General features: G+C 44.4%; 3 protein-coding genes across 5 annotated transcripts; 1 reads left to right on the forward strand and 2 right to left on the reverse strand.

Moving 5' to 3' along the window:
• Positions 1 to 109: 109 nt before the first annotated feature.
• traf3 (TNF receptor-associated factor 3) lies at positions 110 to 9,248 on the reverse strand. 2 transcript variants are annotated; one of them, XM_020106919.2, is made up of 14 exons: positions 8,999 to 9,248; positions 5,790 to 5,952; positions 5,533 to 5,698; positions 4,504 to 4,555; positions 4,303 to 4,407; positions 3,034 to 3,198; positions 2,776 to 2,856; positions 2,568 to 2,642; positions 2,323 to 2,415; positions 2,113 to 2,253; positions 1,695 to 1,869; positions 1,273 to 1,616; positions 994 to 1,185; positions 110 to 918 (listed from the first exon to the last, which is right to left on the reverse strand). In XM_020106919.2, the coding sequence occupies exons 2-14, from the start codon at positions 5,947 to 5,949 to the stop codon at positions 883 to 885; spliced, it is 1,785 nt and encodes a 594-aa protein (XP_019962478.1). In that variant the 5' UTR covers positions 5,950 to 5,952; positions 8,999 to 9,248; the 3' UTR covers positions 110 to 882. The 2 variants fall into 2 exon arrangements, with proteins under 2 accessions (XP_019962478.1, XP_069391257.1); XM_069535156.1 differs by having other exon boundaries at positions 1,273 to 1,869; positions 8,999 to 9,242.
• Positions 9,249 to 9,983: 735 nt separating this feature from the next.
• rcor1 (REST corepressor 1) lies at positions 9,984 to 15,186 on the reverse strand. Of its 2 annotated transcripts, none has more exons than XM_069535159.1 (13): positions 14,642 to 15,186; positions 14,494 to 14,553; positions 13,494 to 13,574; positions 13,359 to 13,411; positions 13,125 to 13,286; positions 12,748 to 12,866; positions 12,574 to 12,646; positions 11,628 to 11,669; positions 11,140 to 11,286; positions 10,977 to 11,054; positions 10,821 to 10,878; positions 10,465 to 10,733; positions 9,984 to 10,338 (listed from the first exon to the last, which is right to left on the reverse strand). In XM_069535159.1, the coding sequence occupies exons 1-13, from the start codon at positions 14,829 to 14,831 to the stop codon at positions 10,294 to 10,296; spliced, it is 1,377 nt and encodes a 458-aa protein (XP_069391260.1). In that variant the 5' UTR covers positions 14,832 to 15,186; the 3' UTR covers positions 9,984 to 10,293. The 2 variants fall into 2 exon arrangements, with proteins under 2 accessions (XP_069391260.1, XP_069391259.1); XM_069535158.1 differs by having other exon boundaries at positions 11,140 to 11,310.
• Positions 15,187 to 15,778: 592 nt separating this feature from the next.
• Positions 15,779 to 18,206, forward strand: ankrd9 (ankyrin repeat domain 9). Its single transcript, XM_020106916.2, has one exon. It carries the CDS (start codon positions 16,003 to 16,005, stop codon positions 16,834 to 16,836), a length of 834 nt encoding a protein of 277 aa, XP_019962475.1. The 5' UTR covers positions 15,779 to 16,002; the 3' UTR covers positions 16,837 to 18,206.
• The last annotated feature ends 2,987 nt before the right edge of the window (positions 18,207 to 21,193 follow it).

Genomic DNA, 21,193 nt, shown 5'->3' on the forward strand with positions numbered 1-21,193 from the left:
AGGTAAGATAATATGAAGTATGGTAAGGTAAGATAAGGTGAGATAAGATGAGGTATGGTAAGATAAGATAAGGTGAGATAAGACAAGGTAAGATATCCAATCAGAGGGATTTTCGTTGTCACTTTATTTTATTGTCACACGTTAACAAACATTCAAACTGTGCAAATGAATCAATGAATTCTGTCGAAGCTGAGAAACTCAGAGACCACAGAGGAGCTGCAACAGCTGAGCACCCCCTACTGGTTTCTAGTGGAATCACATCATTCCGCTCCTCTTAATATTTAGGGTTAGTTTCAGATCAGAGTTCAATTGTCAAAATGTTTCCACCTGTAGGTAAAGTCGTGAATGAACGCACCTGTTCTGGTTTCTATTGTTTCTATTGTTTTTATTTTTTCTACTGACAACAGGAAGAAAACTGAAGATTCATCAACACCCACTTCACAAGACGTCAATAATCAATAATCAATCCTCCTCTGAACAGACTCTTTAGTGGATTTACTGGTCTCTACTCATCTGATCTGGGTTTCAGAGCTCCTCTGTGGCAGTGGTGAATTTCCCAGCATGCCTTGTTAAACAGGTAATAAACAGAAAGTAAAGCTTGATGCATAGCATCAATAACGAGCTACAACAATGTCCTGGCTGCAGCAGCCATGTTGGCTCTGAGTGACGTCACCGCTGCGACGTCGTGGCAACACTGATCCATTCAAACACCGGATCAGCCAATCCCTCTGGTCTGTGTATAGTTGACTCTAATTGGCTGCTTCCTGTATTCCTGCCTTCTTCTGTTCTGTCTGTGTCACTGATCCTTCCCATCATCCTTTGTTCTTTGGACATGAACTAGTGAGTTAACCTCAGACCAACGCGGTCAGAAGGGTCGCAACATCAAGGGTCAGGTAGGTCAGACGTATCCACGGTAACCTAGAAATCAATCAATACAGAAATTAAGCTGTCTGTTAATCAATCAATTACAAGTAGTAGGAGGCATCTCCCCACCTTGATGAAGATGGTATCGTCTTTAATGTAGCTGCCTGTCTCCAGGACACTCTGAGACACAAACAGAGGACACCCGGAGGCGATGTTCATCTCTGCAGCAGGGCGTCGGAAGCTGCTGCTGTTTGGATCCGGTTTGAAGGCGTCGCCCAGGTGTTTCCTGGATGGACCCTGGTCCATCAGCATCAGAGTCACCTGACAGGAAGACAGACGACACAACAGTTGGATGTACAGGGCTGTCACCATCAATCAGTCAGACACGAGAAAGGAAGTGATATGTACTTTCTGTTTGAAGGGCCAGGGCAGCAGGGCATCGTACTCGCCCCTCATTACCACAAAGAACAGCGACAGGTGTGTCCCTTTGCCCATGCCGTCTCCATTCAGGTAGACTCGGGCACACATCTTATATCCAAAGTATCCTGTATAAAACGGCTGTGAATACAGCGACAGTGTCTTTGCTGCCACAGCTTCCTGTTTCCGTCTCTTGTAGTCGCGAATCTTCCAGATCAGAGTCCCGTTGTAGCTCGCCGTCTCCAACACCTGGAAACGCAGGTCCATGTCAGCCAATCGGATCTCGTGGACACTTAGCATGTCGTCGTGTCGATTAAGCTGAGTCTCCAGGGGTGCTGCAGAGAGGTGGATATTGATTATTGGGTTATTAATCAACAGTGTGTGTGTCCCCAGTACCCTGTACGTGTTCTGACCCAGAGTGTGCGTAGAGGGTCCGGTTCCACTGCGTCCTTGTTCCAGAGCAGTCAGCCTCACCCGAACACTCTCCAATGTTCCTCTCAGGTTCTCCACCTCCTCTCTGAGGAGACGCAGAGAACGAAGCTCCAGCTCCACCTCTAGCAGCTTCTCTGAGTGAGAACTCATGAGTTTCTGATGGAAGAGAAACCAATGAAGAACCAATCATACGGCTAATCTTAAAGCTCCAGCTCCAGTTTCTACTGTTCCGCCCACATTAAAAAAAATAAAACCGGTCACGGCACCGTCACTCTAACTCATCAGCCAGCACCCAGATTCTAAATCAATCATTTACCACATCTACAAAATCACTTCATCATATCAACCGTTGGGTTGTAACCTTTGACCTCCAGTCCACAGAACACATGGCATCAGTACCTGCATGGTGGAGAACTTCTGCTCCATTTGTCGGTTCTTGTCCCTCAGCTCGTCGTTCTGGTTCTCCAGGTCTGACAGACGACTGCTGAGAGCAGGAAGAACTTTATATCGCTCCAACAGCTCACCTTTGACCTCCTCCACCTGCATACACACACAAACATGAGCCACAGAATGCACATTCTGTGACCTGCGACTGGTTGCTATGGTTACCTTGTTCTCTAATGAGGAGCTCCTATTGGCCATCATCCTCAGGTGCTCAGCTGCACAGGTCGACTCATGTTGCCTCATTTCCTGGTTCAGACCCTGTAGCATAAACAAACAGTGTTTATACATTATTTTTAAAGTATTCTTACTGTACTTAATCATTCATATCATTACTTATCATTATATTAGAATGATTGTTTATTGATAGTTTATTGTCTTGCAATTTGAGAACATGTGTGACGAATAGTTACCTTGAAGGTGCAGCCATAACGGTGGAACTGGCAAATCACTTGAGCTTTAGGACAGTCATGTTGGTGACTGGACAGCTGAAATGCCAAAACAATCCATCAATCAATCAACCAACCAATCCTGCTTGCGATAGGTAAAACAGATGGAACAACTACATTAAACTGAGGTAATCCAGTTTTCTGGACAGTGGAGAATGAAGCGGGTCAGTACCTCACTCCGGGGCAGGGAGGAGGAGGAGCAGTGGTTTGGACAGGACACTGGGAACACTGGACACACCGTCTCTTTGTGTTTCTGAAAACAGACAAATTGAATCTGAAACCATTTCCTGATCACACAGAACACTTCAGGTTCTAGAACTGTGAGAACCTCCAGAGGTCAGCAGACTCCCCAGAACACTGCGACTATACTCTGATGTCTGCAACTAGTTCCTAGGAAAAATGGTGCAGATCTCTTGGAAGTGAAGACTACCTGCAGGTCAGTCAGAGGCATCTTGGTGGTGCAGAAGTCGCAGGTGGTCTCTCTGTGTTTACATTTCCAGCTCAGGTGGTCGGGAATCTCTTTCCTCATCATTCGCTCTTTGCATTTACCCAATGGACAGGGAACCTCAAAGAATGGACACACATTTAGGTGGTCCTACACAGACAGACAGACAGGTGAGAAACACAGAGATATGTTGTAACTTTTATAGAAATCCTGGTCGTTGGAACAGAATCAGGATATTTGACCTGAACTGATGTATCCACACAGACTCTGTTACCACATAATATTATTATTAATAATAAGAATAATAAGAACTTGATTTATACAGCACCTTTCCAAAACAGGGTTTAAACTGAGCTTTACATGATAAAAACCACAGGAATCATAAAAGTGTAATCACAAGAACAGTATCAGTCGAGTAGAACAAGCAAAAACAAAATAAATAAATACATAAATAAAACATTAAGAGAGGATCAGGAAGGCTAGTCTATACAAGTGCATTTTAAGAATAGACTTAAACGAGGAGTACATTTCCCCATCCTGATCTCCTCAGGCAGGTTGTTCCAAGTCTGGAGGCATGAACGGCAAATGCTCTGTCACCTTTAATAAGCCTGGACTTTGGAACAACGAAGAGGGCAGCATTTTAGGATCTCAGGGTTCATGACAGTATATATGTAGTTAAAAGGTCAGTAATGTAGCTTGGAGCCAGACCATTCAGGGCTTATAAAGTGATAAGTACAATTTTAAAATCCACTCTAAATCTAATGGGGAGCCAGTGCAGAGATGCAAGAATGGGTGTGATATGTTCATGTTTTCTGGTATCTGTTTAAATCCAGGTGGCTGCATTTTGGATGAGCGAGAGAGATTTTGTGGGTGTTTAACCGTGTTGATGTAAATGCATGAATGACTGTTTCTAGGTTTTTGGCAGAGAGAATGTTTGTGAGTTTGGTATATGAGGAGTATTTCTGTCTTTTTTAGGTTCAGCTGAAGAAACAGTTTAGAAGTGAAGAGATTGAATTTAAGTTACTGGGGTTACAACTGAAGTAGACTTGAGTGTCCTCTGCATCAAATGAGAACTGATGTTGTGGGATCTTATGAGGTCACTAAGGGGTGCCATGTAGATAATGAACAGAATCGGACAGAGCCCTGAGGAACCCCACAATGCAGCCTAGAGGAGGAGGACCTAGCTTCCCCAATGCTGACACAGAGTCCTGTCTGTGAGGTAAGATTTAAGCCATTTCATGAATATGTTCTCACAGGTATCTGGTGCAGACTCATCTGTTCTTGACATCCATTGGCTTCACTGCGACAGTAAACCTTCAGAGCCATGATTTCCCGCTGGCAGCAAACGTCTCTAAAGATCTTCAACACAAACCACAAGATGTTCAACAACTGATCCATAATCAATGAAGAGTTAATGACAATATGATGCGTGTTGTGATGTCACTTCCAGCCCACCTTGTCTTTAAACAGCGGCTCCATGTCAGCTGGACACACCGGGTTTGGCTGACTGCCGGAGAACAGAGGACATAAAGTTACTGAGTCAGCAGGAGACAAACACCTGACACCTGCTGGTCAGAGGAGGAACCGCTATATCAGTTGGTAAATGATCTGAATTTAAAGGGTTAGTTCCCCCAGAAACGAAAATTCACTTATTAATTACTAACCACTATGCCGATGGGGGATGTGTGAAGTGTTTGAGTCCACAAAAACACTTTTGGAGTCTCAGGGGTAAACACTGTTAGAGCAGAATCCAATACAATTGAAGGGCTACTTATCTTCAGACGTAATAAAAACAACAGAAAAAACATAACATGCCTCCATCCTGCTCCTGTGGTGTCATTAAGTGTCTCCAAGCCACGACATTCAAATTCAACTGGAAATGAGGTCATTTCCATCAAGTTTTAAGCCTAATAGTCCACCAGAAGTGGCTAAGCTATCGGACTTAGCATTTCCAACGGTCCCTGAATGCACCTCGTCGGAAGATATCAGTGGACTTTTAGAATTAAAACTTGTCTGTGCGGCATGTAATAGTTTTTCCGTAGTTTTATTACATCTGAAGGACTGACAAAAGACTTCAGTTGTTTTGGATTATGCTCTAACAAAGTTTACCCCTGAGGCTCCAGAAGTGTTTTGTGGACTCAAACACTTCATCAACCCCCTCCAGCAGTTATTTTTGTATAGTCTGTCAGTCCGGCAGTTAGCAGGACTATGCAAAAAAACTAGCGGGCAGATTCCTTGGTGGAAGGATTTCAGAGAAAAACTCATTTAATGTTGGTGTGGATCTGAATCAGGGCTTTTTTTAAACTCTTTAAACATTGAGAAATCATTGATAAAGTAAAAAAACATTTTATCTCACAGAGAACAATTCGTGGATCTTGGCGACGGTCAGGTGGTAGGTTGACCAGGGTTCCCTCACAACCCTGTAGACCAGCACCAGAGTGTGAAGTGAATGAGTGATGAGATCTCCACCTGTTTCTGACTCACCTTAGGATGCGGTTGATGCAGCTCTGACAGAAGCGGTGTCCACACTCGGTCTGGCGAGGCTGACATAGGACCAGCCTGCACACCTCGCAGCAGTATTTGGCTTCTGGAGTTTCTACAAAGTGATCTCTGAATCCTTCATGAAGAGGCAGGAAACCTGCAGCGACACCTGAGCACAGAGACACACCTGAGTTCACTCACCTGCTGCTTCACTGCCCACTGTAGATCTATTAAACATTTATTCTGAAAATATCTTCTACCATGAGAAGCAGCAGGGTCGCTGGGGGGCCAGGGATTGGCTGGGCGGTGAGAGGGTGGGGTGAGGGGAGAGACCACAGCGAGGGAGGCAGCCACAGAGGGCGCCACCTGCTGGAGGGGAATCTGCACCTCCCTCCCGTCAGCACTCTTCCCTGCTGACATGACCTGGGGGACGAGAGGGGGTATGATTCAAAGCAGATCTGATTCATCGAGAATTCGCTGAAAACAAACTGAAGCATCAGGAATAAAATGAACAAACACACTCGTCGACGTGACCTTTGACCTGGATCCTGACAACAGACACTTTCAAACTACAAAATAAAAGCCCAGAAGGACGTCAACCTGCAGGTCAATTCATGGCTTTTCTTACACATGACTTGTTTATTAGAGCCTGAGCACTGAAGTTCAATGGTTTTTGTAGAGATCAATTGTTTTTGTAATTAATATTATTAATTAATAATATTAATTTTGCTTATTTCCATTTGGAGGTGTCGTACTTTCACAAACTGCTTGTGAAGAATTAGTCAGATTGACTTCATGTTTGTTCAGACTAATCTTAAGGTGTTTTGTACCTCGTGTGAGCTCATGTTTTTATCACCATGAAAAAGTAAGTTGTAATTCTCATAGAAATAAATAAGGGTTAGCGTTAGCCTGAAAACATGTAGATGCCAACAACTTTTCCTCGATAGAAATATAAGGCATGTCGCTACAACTATGACAGAACTCATTACATTGTTGTTTTGACAGACAACACCAGTAGTCAATGATAAAAAGAATAGAGCCGCGCCGAACCAATCATGTGACTGTAAAAGAGTCACAGCTACATCAGGTTAGGTTGACGCACACAGAGCGTAGCAGCAGCACACGTGCTAATGTTTGAGCTCCTGCCGCCGTGCACACCCATACGTCAGGAGTGGGAGATAAAAGAGGAACGGAGACAGAAAATGTTAATGAAAACTGGAGCGACAGAGTTACCGATGATGACAACGGACACTGACTCAAAAGACAAGGACATTGTTGAAAAGAAGGTTCCAAGGAACTCAGTACTGTGGAGATATTTTGGATATTTAAAGTCTGACAAGAAGCAGAGCATCGTGCAAATTGTGTCGAAAGCACGTTCCCACAAAGAGGTAACACCACTAATCTTTTACAATCTGAAGCAGACAGAAACAGTGATTTGGTTTATATCAACATGTATATCGCTCAGCCCTTTATCAGGTATTACTCAATGGCTGTAAGAAAATAGCAGAGGCTACATACACACACACCTGCTTGTCTCTGCTGCTCTGTTTAAATACGCATCTCATAAACTCCAGAGTAACCAAACAAGTGCAAAGCAAAGTCAAAGCACTGAACGGGTCCCAAGAACCCAAAGCAGCGGTGGCAACCATCATGCAACAGTGGTATAGTTCGGTACTAGAAAAGAAAATACCATGACATTTTTAGAATTTTTGCATCGCCTTGGTCCTAAAGTGACATCCTAAATTTTGACTGCTTTACCGAGCAGGTTTACCACATCCACCATGAACTTGGTCGTAAAAGCCTCAAGACCTTCATGATCAGTCATTTTGAAAACAATGCTTTGCCATGAAAAAGGAAGTTGCTGTAGTTTTCATGTAAATTGTCCAATCTTCCCGAACATGTACATGCCAATATTCAGTTTTTGTCATGGCAACAGATATGACATGTTTTCATTCTCATTTTATTCTCAAAGCAGGTTGATCATATCCATGTCAAACTTCCTTCAGACAACGATGATGACCCATTGTGAAAGTTGTGAGTATATATGATTATAACAGTGTCCGTGGCTGCATAGGGAATTTTGAGGTTTTGCTGTCCTGCAACAAATTCTGTCCCAACTATTTTCCACTAGATGGAGCCAAAGTTCAAGATTATCAATCATGGTACAAACTGTTACTTACAAACTCTACACTTAACAGATCACAAATCTATAATTCAACAGTGAAGAAATTGGTCGTATGGCACAACTTTTTTGTGAAACTGAATATTTGTTGCACTCATTGAACTTCAAAAACAAACTATGATTGTTTCTGAGCCGTTGTTCGTATCTGTTGAGGAGACGTTTTCTTGGCCTTGACACCTTCGTCATTTAGCAGTTTGTGATCATGTTGAAGATGATTATGTACATTTGTAGTTTTACTTTATGATGCTGCTATTATGGCAAAACAAGGCTGCAATGGTTTCGACTTTTTCTTTCACTGACCCGCTGCATTTTCAAATTTCATCTGAATATTGTTAGTCTCCTCAGCGTCCACACGTTGATTTTTTTGTGGCCACCGACACCAACATAAACATTGATCAACACATGATGTTTTTTTAAATGGGTAAAATCTGTCTGCATCCTGACGTCTTTCTCTCTCTCAGTTGTGCCAACACAGAAATATTGTCATATGACACATCAAATACCCAGATTCTGTTTATACATAATTTTGTCCTCGTAAACACAAACCAGATTTATCCGTACAGACACAGTTATTGATATTTTCTTCTGATTTTATTTCTCACTCGCAGGCTAACGTCAAACATGTGCTGAGACAGAACGTGGAGTCTCATTTAGAAATGGGTGTCAATCATATAAATCTCCATGCCAATATTCAGTCATAGCTCTGGAAGAAACAAGTGTCACAATCGCAGACTTTAAGTTAAAAGTAGATGAATGGTTTTTATTCTATTTCATTTTTACTTGTATTCATTTTTTCACTTGATCAGTCCATTAATCAATAATCAATCAATGGGTCGATCAATACAACACGAAGACAATCAGTAGATTATTGAATGAAATCACTGATTTAAATTCTCTCTCATTTAAGTCATGATTTTGATTTAGATGAAAAACGAACACACAGCCTCTGTCTGTCTGTCTGTCTGTCTGTCTGTCTGTACCTGTCTCGCTCTCTTTCTGTCTCTCTCTCTCTCTGTACCTGTCTCTCTCTTTCTCTGTCTGTTTGTCTCTGTACCTGTCTCTCTCTGTCTCTCTCTGTCTGTCTCTCTGTCTCTCTCTCTCTCTGTACCTGTCTTTCTGTCTCTGTCTCTGTGCTGATGTAAACACTGACTGATGCTAACTGTTAGCTTCTTTAGCTTCGTGTTTCTGCGCCTGGGTTTTGGAGCCGTTAACACACACGAACATGTTCTACAGATGTTCTACAGATGTTCTTCAGATGTTCTTCAGATGTTCTGCTGTGGGACTCACATGAATCTCAGCTCAGCAGCTCCTCGGCTCGGTGGACTCTCTCCAGGATTCAAACCGTCGACCCGCCGCTGCCGCTGCCGCGGAGCCTCCGGGCCTCGCGTGAGCGCCACATGTTTTAGGTTCGAGGTTCGAGTTCAGTTCTGTGCGTGTGCGTGTGTGTGTGATCCGGTTCAGATCCAGCGGGAGGACTAGTCCGATCACACTGGAAACCCCCTCCACAGCTTCCGCCCAGGAAATCCCCCAGCTGCCCGGAACCAGACCACCGGGGGGCGCTGTTTGTTACTGGCTGCTCTGTTCTTCACCCTCAACAACAAAATACCTTATCAACAGGACACTTGAACATTCTCTAGAGTTTGACAACGTATTACACAATCCCCTCTCTGGTGCTTATATTTATTTATTTTAATTTTGTTTCCTATCTTTATAATTTTTTATATTAATACTTGCACAAACACACCCCAGCAAATCCCTTGTATGTGTAAACCCAACAAACCCTGATCCTTATTCTGAGAAACATAGAAACCTCAGTCACACTAACAATATTTACCACTTGATGTTAGAAGATTAGAAGAAACAGTTTGTAACTAATGTTTAAAGGATTTCTTCATAAGAACATGTCTGATAGAGATGAAGGAGCAGACACGTGAACTGAGGAGCTACTGTCAGTGATGGAAGATGTGAGGAGACATGTTGTATATCAACAAGGCTTGTTGAGATCACGGTCCACCATCAGCTGACACCATGATCAGGATCCAGACAATCAGACCACCAGGGGGCGCCGTTTGTCACAGGCTGCAGGTACAAAATCTTTTCTTTGAAACTTCATTTTGCAAGGTGCTGTTTAAGTAAATATACAAACAGAAACTGGAATGAACAGTGTTGTTATCCAGTGAATGAGAGTAACTGAGTACGTTTACTCAAGTATTGTATTTTAATTCAATGTTTTTGTCGTTTGTTAGCGTCACATGAAGAGAAGACAAACGTGTTTATTGATCAACTTTGGTTTTATTGTTTCCTTTAAAATAAAAATTCTAAAATCATAAAATAGGACGACGATACCTGAGTGACATCATCCAACACACACACACACACACACACACACACACACACACACACACACACACACACACACACACACACACACACACACACACACACACACACACACACACACACACACACACACACACAGGTCCAGAGAAAGCATTATATCAGGTGACAGTTCAAACCTGATCAATAACATGTAGACAAAATAAAATGATGACATCATGAAAGAGAGGTGGGATCAGAGGGTCTCAGGACGCCAGGGGCTTGTGGGGGTCAACTGGAAAGGACGAGTCCTGCAGGACAGTAAAGACACATTAAAGACCCTTTAGAGACACAGTAGAGTCACATTGCAGACAAAAGGGGGGGGGGGGCAGAGAGGATTGTGGGATATGTAGTTTCCATAAATAAGTGCTCCCTACCTCCTTTGTATCCTTGGCAGTAACCTCCTTCTCCTCAGAGGGACACACCTCCATCTTCTCCTCCTCTCCTCCATCTCCCTCGTCTCCTCCTTCTTCTCCGTCTTCTCCGTCTTCCCCCTCCACACCATGTTCTGCCTCCCACTCCTGAAGAACCTCGTCCAGGTTAAACCTCCGTCTGTAGTTCACCAGGAAGTTCTTCACCTGAACCACCGACTTGTTACCAATCACATCTGAGATGGCCTGGAAGTCTCGTCCGTACTTCCTGATGGCTGCATGGAATTGGACGAGAGATGGCGTCACTGAGGGGTTAGGGTTAGCTTTGAACACAGGTGAGACTCAGGTGGTCCAGATGTTACCTTGTACAGCGAGCAGCTGCTCCTCTGTCGTCCAACGACTGTTCAACTTCTGATTCACCTGCAACAAATACACATAGAACTGGAATCACCTCCATAACCTTTGACCTCTGAAGGTCATGATTTAATCATCCAGTCGCAGCATGTTGCTATGGTTACCTCAGGTTGTCTGAACTCGTCCACTCCTGAACTGATTTTGTCCTTTAGAGCACTGTTGGTCTGTTTGATGGTCTGAATCTGAAACCCAGAGAGACAGACAGGTAAGGAGAGAGCGCGACAGGTGAGAAGAGAGGGAGTCAGGTGAGGAGCTAGGTAAACAGACCTGTCTCTTGATGGACACCAGCTGACCTTCCAGGTGTCTGATGAGTCCCTGAGGAGATGAAGACGACAGAGAGACAACATCCTGTTGGTTCAGGAACATTCCTCTAGGGGGACGTTTCTTCATCCGCTGAGAGGCCTTCACACCTGACTGAGAGACAGACGGGTGACCTGACTGAGAGACAGACGGGTCACCATAACCTGACTGAGAGACAGACAGGTGACCTGACTGAGAGACAGACGGGTCACCGTCACCTGACTGGGAGACAGACAGGTCAGCTGACTACAAGACAGATGGTTTACTGTCACCTGACTGAGAGACAGACGGGTGACTTGACTGAGAGACAGACAGGTGACTTGACTGAGAGACAGACAGGTGACTTGACTGAGAGACAGACGGGTCACCGTCACCTGACTGAGAGACAGACAGGTGACTTGACTGAGAGACAGACGGGTAACCGTCACCTGAGACAGGGGAGGTGAGACAGGTACCTTCAGTCCAGCAGATGTTTTGACCTCTGATCCACAACTGACCTGAAATCAGTTACACAGTGAACAGTCAGTAAACAACAACCAGCAAGCAAACAAGCAGTATACAACAGTCAGTAAACATTAAATAAACATTAAATAAACAGTCAGTAAACATTAAATAAACATTAAATAAACAGTCAGTAAACATTAAATAAACAGTCAGTAAACATTAAATAAACAGTCAGTAAACATTAAATAAACAGTCAGTAAACATTAAATAAACAGTCAGTAAACATTAAATAAACAGTCAGTAAACATTAAATAAACAGTCAGTAAACATTAAATAAACAGTCAGTAAACATTAAATAAACATCCAGTAAACATTAAATAAACAGTCAGTAAACATTAAATAAACATTAAATAAACAGTCAGTAAACATTAAATAAAGTCAGTAAACATTAAATAAAGTCAGTAACCATTAAATAAACAGTCAGTAAACATTAAATAAACAGTCAGTAAACATTAAATAAACATCCAGTAAACATTACATAAACAGTCAGTAACCATTAAATAAAGTCAGTAACCATTAAATTAACAGTCAGTAAACATTAAATAAAGTCAGTAAACATCAAATAAACAGTCAGTAAACTTTAAATAAAGTCAATAAACATTAAATAAAGTCAGTAAACATTAAATAAACAGTCAGTAAACATTAAATAAAGTCAGTAAACTTTAAATAAAGTCAGTAAACTTTAAATAAACAGTCAATAAACTTTAAATAAAGTCAGTAACCATTAAAGAAACAGTCAGTAAAGATTAAATAAAGTCAGTAAACATTATATAAACAGTCAATAAACTTTAAATAAAGTCAGTAAACATTAAATAAAGTCAGTAAACTTTAAATAAAGTCAGTAAACCTTAAATAAAGTCAGTAAACATTAAATAAACAGTCAGGAAACAATCTCACCTCCCTCTTGTCCTCTTTATTTCGGTCTAACTCAGAGTCACTCAGATTATTTCTGTGAGCCTCTTCATCATCACTGAAACACAAAACGTTCACAGTTGAATCCACCAATCACAGCACAGGATCCAGGTTTCAGATCTGTATCCTGTGCAGTGATTGGTGCAGCTGTCAGCTCACCTGTTGTCTCTCTCTCTCTTGTGTTTTCTGGTCTGTCGATCCATCAGACTGGTTTTACTGCGACTTTTCTTCCATGAGTAATAAAACCGAACCAGACTGGCCATTGACTTGTCCGGTAACTTCACACAAAGAATAAAGAGATTAAAGATGACGCTGGTCTCAGTATCTGAACAGGTATAATACAATACAATAAAATAATACATTTTATTAAAAGAGCTCTTTCCAAAGTACTCAAGGACACTTCACAAATGTTAACATTAGCATAAAAAGCTACACACTAAAAACATAAAACACACAACATACATCACACATTAAAAGCAGGTATATATTCTACATAAAATAAATATTGCAATAAACTGCTCTAACTGCTGACGTACCATCTGCTGGATGCGGTGGAAGCTCTTGCCATGAAAACTGAAGGCCTGTTCAAATAGGACTCTGTCCTCCACCGTCCACTCGTCAGGAAACGGAGTGAAGTTTGGCAAATCAGCCAGAGATTTCTCAACGTTGTGTTTGTGCCAGAAGAGCATCCCCAACGCCTGAAAACAAGTTGTACTGGTTCTGACTGAAGGTTTGATTCACACCAACAGAGTCAAAGTAGAAAACTTTACCTGCTCCATGTTGTAGCCGTGTTTCTCTTTGGCGATGGCGATGTATTCGTCCACTGCATTAAAAACCATCCACACGTTAATAATTTATATTTTGTGTTTTATATTTTAACTGTTTATTTGAGAGTAGTTTCTTACACTGAGTCTGGTTCAGACAGCTGCTTGGAATCCAAACCAACATCCCGGGGTTTTCTCTGAGCTGAGCCGCCTGAGCCACGTCTGACACGCGCGCAAAAACACACACACGCACGCACGCACGCACGCACACGCACACACACACACACACACGATAAATAACAGCATCATCAGCTACATCCTCTTCATCACCTGTGGCCATTTGTTTCTGAAGCATCGTTTATTAGAGACAAGTAGTGTTTTTGTTTGTGAAACATGTTTCGTTTGTTCTGACTTAGATTTAGCTCCATACTCTTCTCTCTGCCACACATTCAGAGGTGTTCCTAATACTCCGACTCCACTACCTGACACAGGTGCAACAGCTGATCTGGTGTACCGGCTGATAAGGGCTGATCCCTGAATGGACGGTATCAGCAAAACAACAATCAGAGAGATCTGTTATAAACAGACCTGACATGGTCAACACACGTGGAACCAGGAGCAGAGAATTAGAACCAGGATCAGAAAGTGGAACCAAGATCAGAGAATTAGAACCAGGATGAGAAAAGTGGAACCAGGATCAGAGAATTAGAGCCAGGATCAGAAAAGTGGAACCAAGATCAGACAATTAGAACCAAGATCAGACAATTAGAACCAAGATCAGAGAATTAGAACCAAGATCAGAAAAGTGGAACAAGGATCAGAAAAGTGGAACCAGGATCAGAAAAGTGGAACCAGGATCAGAGAGATGGAATCAGGTTCAGAGAAATAGAACAAAGATCAGAAAAGTGGAACCAGGATCAGGGAACCAGGATCAGGGAACCAGGATCAGAGAGGTGGAACCATTATCAGAAAAGTGGATCCAGGATCATAGAATTTGAACCAGGATCAGAGAGGTGGAACCAGGATCAGAGAAATAGAACCAGGATCAGAGAATTAAAACTGAAAATTGGAACCAGGATCATGTCGTTTAGAGCTCACATTGTTCGAGGCTACCACTAACGAGCTGCCTGTTGTCTCTTACCCGGGTCAAACTCTTGAACCACGGCCTGGTACTGCGGTCCGACCCGCATCCCTCCTCCACCTGCACACACGGTACACAACAGTACTCAGTAGTAGTATTCGGAGTACACGCAGTACACAACAGCACTGCCGTGACCGAGGCTACCCACCATGCTCTTCGTCGCTACTGGATCCTGAACTTCCTTCTTCCCAACAGCTGTTAGTGCTGGTTCCATTACCGGACAGACTCTTCCCGCTGGGGTTTCCTGCTGCTCCGGGGCCGCTGCTGCCACCGCTCGCCGGGGCTCTGCCTCTCCTCTTCCCCTGAGCCTCCGGGTTTCTCTCCAGCATCGCCGGCATGAGCAGCACGGAGGCGGCTAATATCTATAGCTTACTCAAGCTAACCAGTTAGCCTATTAGCTTAGCTACTCAGCTGACTGAACGGATCCGGCTAACGAGCCCCAGAGCTCAAAGTCCGGTCCGGACAGCGGAGGGGTCCGTGTGAAACACAGACTGTGAGGCCGGAACGTTCCGTGTCATGAAGCTAACAGAAGCTAAAGCTAAACGTTCAGATCATAGACTGTAGATAAAGCGAAGCGTCACATTGAGCCACAACACTTCCGGGTCCGGACGAGACCAGATCAGGACTAAGACCGGAACTCAGACTGGAGTCACTGGCACTAAACAATGTGTGTGCGTGTGTGTGTGTGTGTGTGTGTGTGTGTGTGTGTGTGTGTGTGTGTGTGTGTGTGTGTGTGTGTGTGAAATAAAAACACATGAGTCAATCTACTGATTAATTATTAGTTCAGTTAGTTCAGCCATGACATCAATCAATTGATCAGAGACCCCCCATGTTTTTATTTCGTTGATTTTCTTAGTATACTTCATTGTTATCACTTTCTTTTTATTTATTGATTGTTTCCTTATTTTATCCTTTAGTATGAAAACTTTTTTATTAATATATTATACACACACACACATATATAGAAACACACACATAGTAGAGACACACACAGACACACACATAGAGACAAACACACACACATAGTAGAGACACACAAACACACACACATAGAGACACACACACACACACATAGAGACAAACACACACACACATAGTAGAGACACACAAACACACACACACAGATCCTACGTGTTGGACTCTGATGATCAACATGACCAATAATCGATAGTCTGATGTTTTCTGTTTATAGAAACTGTCTCATGTTTACTATGTGAACTATGTCAGACACTCGCTCCACCCCCCCGCCGCCCCGCCCCCTCCCTCAAAACAAACATCCACACATGGAGCTGGAGATGGAGCTGGGGGGGGGGGGCGGGGGGGCAATATAAACAGACTGACCCAGCTTTTGGGTCAGTCTGTTTCGGTTTTGGACTCTAACCCTTATCCAGGACCTGGTGTTTAGACCCTGATCCAGGACCTGGTACTTGGACCCTGATCCAGGACCTGGTGTTTAGACCCTGATCCAGGACCTGGTACTTGGACCCTGATCCAGGACCTGGTCTCAGGATGCCCTGGCTTCTGTCCTCTCAGGACCTCGTGTCTCCGTCTGAGCGTCAGTGCGAGCGGAGCGCGTTCTCGTTCTACCGCGCGGTGCGGGAGCGGCAGCCGGTGTGGCGGCTGGAGGACACGCGCAGCATGGACGTGTTCAGCTGGGAAGACGGACGCGCTCGCGCCTTCATGCCGTCGGAGGCTCTGTTGTACGCACTCGTGCACGACCACCGGGACTACGCACGTTACCTGCTCAACAGGTTCTCGGTGAGCGCGCTCTATGCACCGCGATGCAATTTCTGCTGCCGCCGCCGCAGCGGCACACCGCACCTGAGCGTGGCGGTGCGTTACGACCGCGTGTCGATCCTCAGCGCGATGGTGGAGACGCTAAAGCGTTGCGGCACGCAGGCGGAGCGGCGAGAGCTCCTGGACGGATGCGGCAGCTGCGTGCACGTCACGGACGCGGGCAAGAGTGCGGTGCAACTCGCGGTAGAGCTGTCGCGCGCTGACTGTCTGCTGCTGCTGCTCGTTCACGGCGCGCGGCCTCACGGACTCGATGTCGCGCTGCAGGTGCTCGTCTCCTGCGACGCGCAGCGAAGCGACGCGCAGCGAAGTGACGCGCAGCGCTGCCTCGAGCTGCTGTTGCTGTTTCTGCCCAACGCGTCGCCGCCGCGCTGCCTGCAGGAGGAGCCACAGCGCTGGCAAAGCCTGCTGGGAAATGAAGTGTTTGGATGGCTGCGCGGTGTGGCCCCGCCCCCCCTCCTGCTGCAGGCTCTGCGGTGCTTGGCCCGGTTCGGCCCGGATCAGATCAGCACGCTGCCCCCCCTCCTCCTGCCCCACAGCTGGCGGTGACGTCGTCTGTCACCATGGAGACTGTGAACACGATTCAAGGGATTATTGTCATATGCACAACAACACCTCAGGACTGCTGTGATTGGATGGCTTGTTGATGATGTAAATACTGATTCATAAAATCTCGTATCTCCAGGTAAAGGTCACTTCCAATGCGTCGAGCCAATCAGATCACATTCATGTAAATACAGGTCCTGACATCAGATTGAAGGAGAGATTATTGATAAATGATCAAATGTAATCACATTGTATTTGCATATATTCACATATCCCAGTTTGTCTCATTGATGTCAACAAGCAGCAACGTCCTCTGTCCTGAACTCAACAAGAGTCAAACTACAGAGACACTTTCTGAGCAGTAACTGAAGCTCAGAGTCACATGTGAGGATCCGTCTCCAGGACACGAGGACAATAGATGCTGATGAACTGAAGACATCAACACAACAGATTTACCACATTAGAAGAAACTGTTTGTCATATCATGGAAAGTAAATGAACTGAGGAGTTACTGTCAGTGATGGTAGAAGTGAGAAGACATATTTTATTTTTTAGAAGTCTTGTTGTGATCATAGTCCACGATCAGGATCCACTACCACAATCAGATGCAACCATGATTATAATAAATGACGATTGGTTATTGATCGCTCTCTCGAACATAAACCACTCAAACCAAACTTGGCAGAAGCTAAACTGAGTCGGCCATGACAGACGACACTCAGCTTGGTTGTTTGTCCCAAACGGAAACTGATTGGTTGCTATCATTATGATAATGTCACCAGCACAAAGTGTCTGATTAACGTGCACATGTGAGCATTACGCTCGTCAAACCTGGAGTTACGAGGTTTTAACCTGACCCTGGTTTTAATTTGACTCCAAAGTTTCCTTAGATCAGTTTTATTGATAAACTGTTTGTGATCTGATAATTAATCAATAATCAAGACTTTGTACCTCAGAGAAACGTATAACACTACTAGATGATCGTATTGATCATGACAGCTATGATGTGATCAGTTTCACTTCCACATCCAGTTTGGAGCCAAACAGTGAACAGCATGAAAAGGACGCTGACCACAATGCTTCTGGTTCGACGCTGAAAAAAGTTGGACTGCACAAAAAAAACATTTGTTGGAACAGTGACGTCAGTGGCTGTGGGAGGAGCTACCACAGGAAATGATCCATCATTTTAAGAAAACATGAAAGCTGTTGACTTCTGTGAAATATGATTCAGGGGAAACTTGTAATCGTCTTCTTCTTCTTCTTTTTGTGTTTCACTGTTTTAATGTTATTTATTAAAAATACATTTGAAATAAGTGAAATTTTCCAAATGTTTTTTGAACTCATTTAAGTGGGAATAAAGTTTTCTGACTTCTTGTTGTGTTCTCTGCTGCTGGATCAAAGCCTTATTGTAACTTATTCTGATCAATAACAGATCAATGACATCAACGGGTGACTTCACACTGAATTCCTATTGGTCAGCAGCAGTACCTCCAACCAATCAGCTGATGGCAGGATGACATCATGACAGATTCTGCTCAGGGGGAGGAGGAGCAGTCTGAGTGTTTTAGTTTTTTTTTTGTAAATCCAGATCAAACCTCAAACCTGAATCTCACTGGAGATTCACCAGAGTACACCATAGTCATCAACAGTCCACCACACTCCACCACATCAAAGTCCATCTCAGAAATGTACATGTTCACACGTTTTTTATAAATCATTCCAAATGGGCAGGACATCTGGTTGTTACCATGGTAATTGAGACATTAGGCAAATAACTGAGGTGACATGGCCCTCGAGGAGGAAAACCAGTAACTTCAATCTGAAAGAAATGTAAGACTTGAACATGGTGTTTGTTTCAGACCTTCTGACTCTTCAGTTCAGTCTGAACCTGAACTCTAGCTGTGAACGGTTCCTCAGACCAGAAGAGGAGTTCTGGGTCTGGATCAAACTGAACCTGGTTCTGTTGGTTCACAGTGAAAACAGTTTGTTGGATAGTTTGGACTTTTGGACCAATCACAGGAAGAGGAAGCAGCTGCAGTCTTCACCTCCGACGATATAATGTTTAAACCACGAGGTATGGAGTACTGTAGAGTACTACGGAGTACTGTGGTGCACTGTAGTACTGGAGTACTGTCTAGTACTGTACTACTGTGGAGTACTGTAGAATACTGTGGAGTACTGTAGTACTGTAGAATACTGTGGAGTACTGCAGTACTGTGGTACTGTGGAGAACTGCAGTACTGTGGAGTACTGTGGAGTACTGTGGTACTGTGGTACTGTGGAGTACTGCACTTGAAGGTGCTGATTCTAGCAGTGATACGTCATGTTACCACGGCAACCAAAGCTCTTAATTCATTTCCCCATTCAAAAAGAAAAACTACTTCCCCCCCAACTGACAACATGCCCACATCAGACGCCAACTACAAACCAATCAGAGACCAATATAGGTAGACGACGCCCACGTGGGCCATGACGACAGGATGTACGTTTGTCAGACAAAATGTTTAAGTCCCTAAATTACAATGTGGAACCAAAACTAATCACATCACATGAAACTACGGAACAAACACACGTCAGGCTGATCAGAAACCTTCCTGACTCTGCGTCAGTTTGACAAGCAGGCTCCATGCTGCACACACGCTCACTCACTCACACTCACACTCTCACTCTCACTCACTCACTCACTCACACACGCTCACTCACTCACACACTCACTCACACACACACACTCACTCACACACACACACTCACTCACACACACACTCTCACTCTCACTCTCACTCACACTCACTCACTCACTCACACTCTCACTCACTGACACACTCACTCACACACACACACTCACTCACTCACACACTCACTCACACACACACACTCACTCACTCACACACACACACGCTCACTCACTCACACACTCACTCACACACACACACTCACTCACACTCACACTCTCACTCTCACTCTCACTCTCACTCACTCTCACACTCACTCTCTCACTCACTCACTCACTCACTCACTCTCACTCACTCACACTCTCACATTCTCACGCACTCACACTCTCACTCACTCACTCACTCACACTCTCACTCACTCACACTCTCACTCACACTCTCTCACTCACTCACTCACACTCTCACTCACTCTCTCACTCACACTCTCACTCACTCACTCACACTCACACTCACACTCTCACTCACTCACTCACACTCTCACTCACACTCTCACTCACTCACTCACTCACACTCTCACTCACTCACTCATTCACACTCTCACATTCTCACGCACTCACACTCTCACTCACTCACTCACTCACACTCTCACTCACTCACACTCTCACTCACACTCTCACTCACTCACTCACACTCTCACTCACTCTCTCACTCACACTCTCACTCACTCACTCACACTCACACTCACACTCACTCACTCACACTCTCACTCACTCACACTCTCACTCACTCTCTCACTCACACTCTCACTCACTCACTCACACTCACACTCTCACTCACTCACTCACACTCTCACTCACACTCTCACTCACTCACTCACTCACACTCTCACTCACTCACTCATTCACACTCTCACTCACTCACACTCTCACTCACAAACTCACTCACTCTCTCACTCACTCTCTCACTCACACACTCACTCACACACACACGCTCACTCACACACACACACTCACTCACACTCTCACTCACTCTCTCACTCACACACTCACTCACTCACTCACACTCACTCTCTCACTCTCTCACTCACACACTCACACACTCACTTACTCACTCACACTCACTCACTCTCTCACTCACACTCTCACTCACTCACTCACTCTCACTCACACACACTCACTCTCTCACTCACACACTCACTCACTCACTCTCTCACTCACACTCTCACTCACTCTCACTCACACTCTCACTCACTCTCTCACTCACACTCTCACTCACTCTCACTCACACTCTCACTCACTCTCTCACTCACTCACACTCTCACTCACTCACACTCTCACTCACTCACACTCACTCACTCACACTCTCACTCACTCACTCACTCACACTCTCTCACTCACACTCTCACTCACTCTCACTCACACTCTCACTCACACTCTCACTCACTCACACTCACTCACTCACTCACACACTCACTCACTCTCTCACACACTCACTCACACTCACACTCTCACTCACTCACTCACACTCACACTCTCACTCACTCACACACTCACACTCTCACTCACTCACACTCACACTCTCACTCTCTCACTCACACTCTCACTCACTCACACTCTCACTCACTCTCTCACTCACTCACACTCTCACTCACTCACACTCTCACTCACTCACACTCACTCACTCACTCA

This window comes from Paralichthys olivaceus, chromosome 12, assembly GCF_024713975.1.
Source record: "Paralichthys olivaceus isolate ysfri-2021 chromosome 12, ASM2471397v2, whole genome shotgun sequence".
Classification (NCBI taxonomy): domain Eukaryota; kingdom Metazoa; phylum Chordata; class Actinopteri; order Pleuronectiformes; family Paralichthyidae; genus Paralichthys; species Paralichthys olivaceus.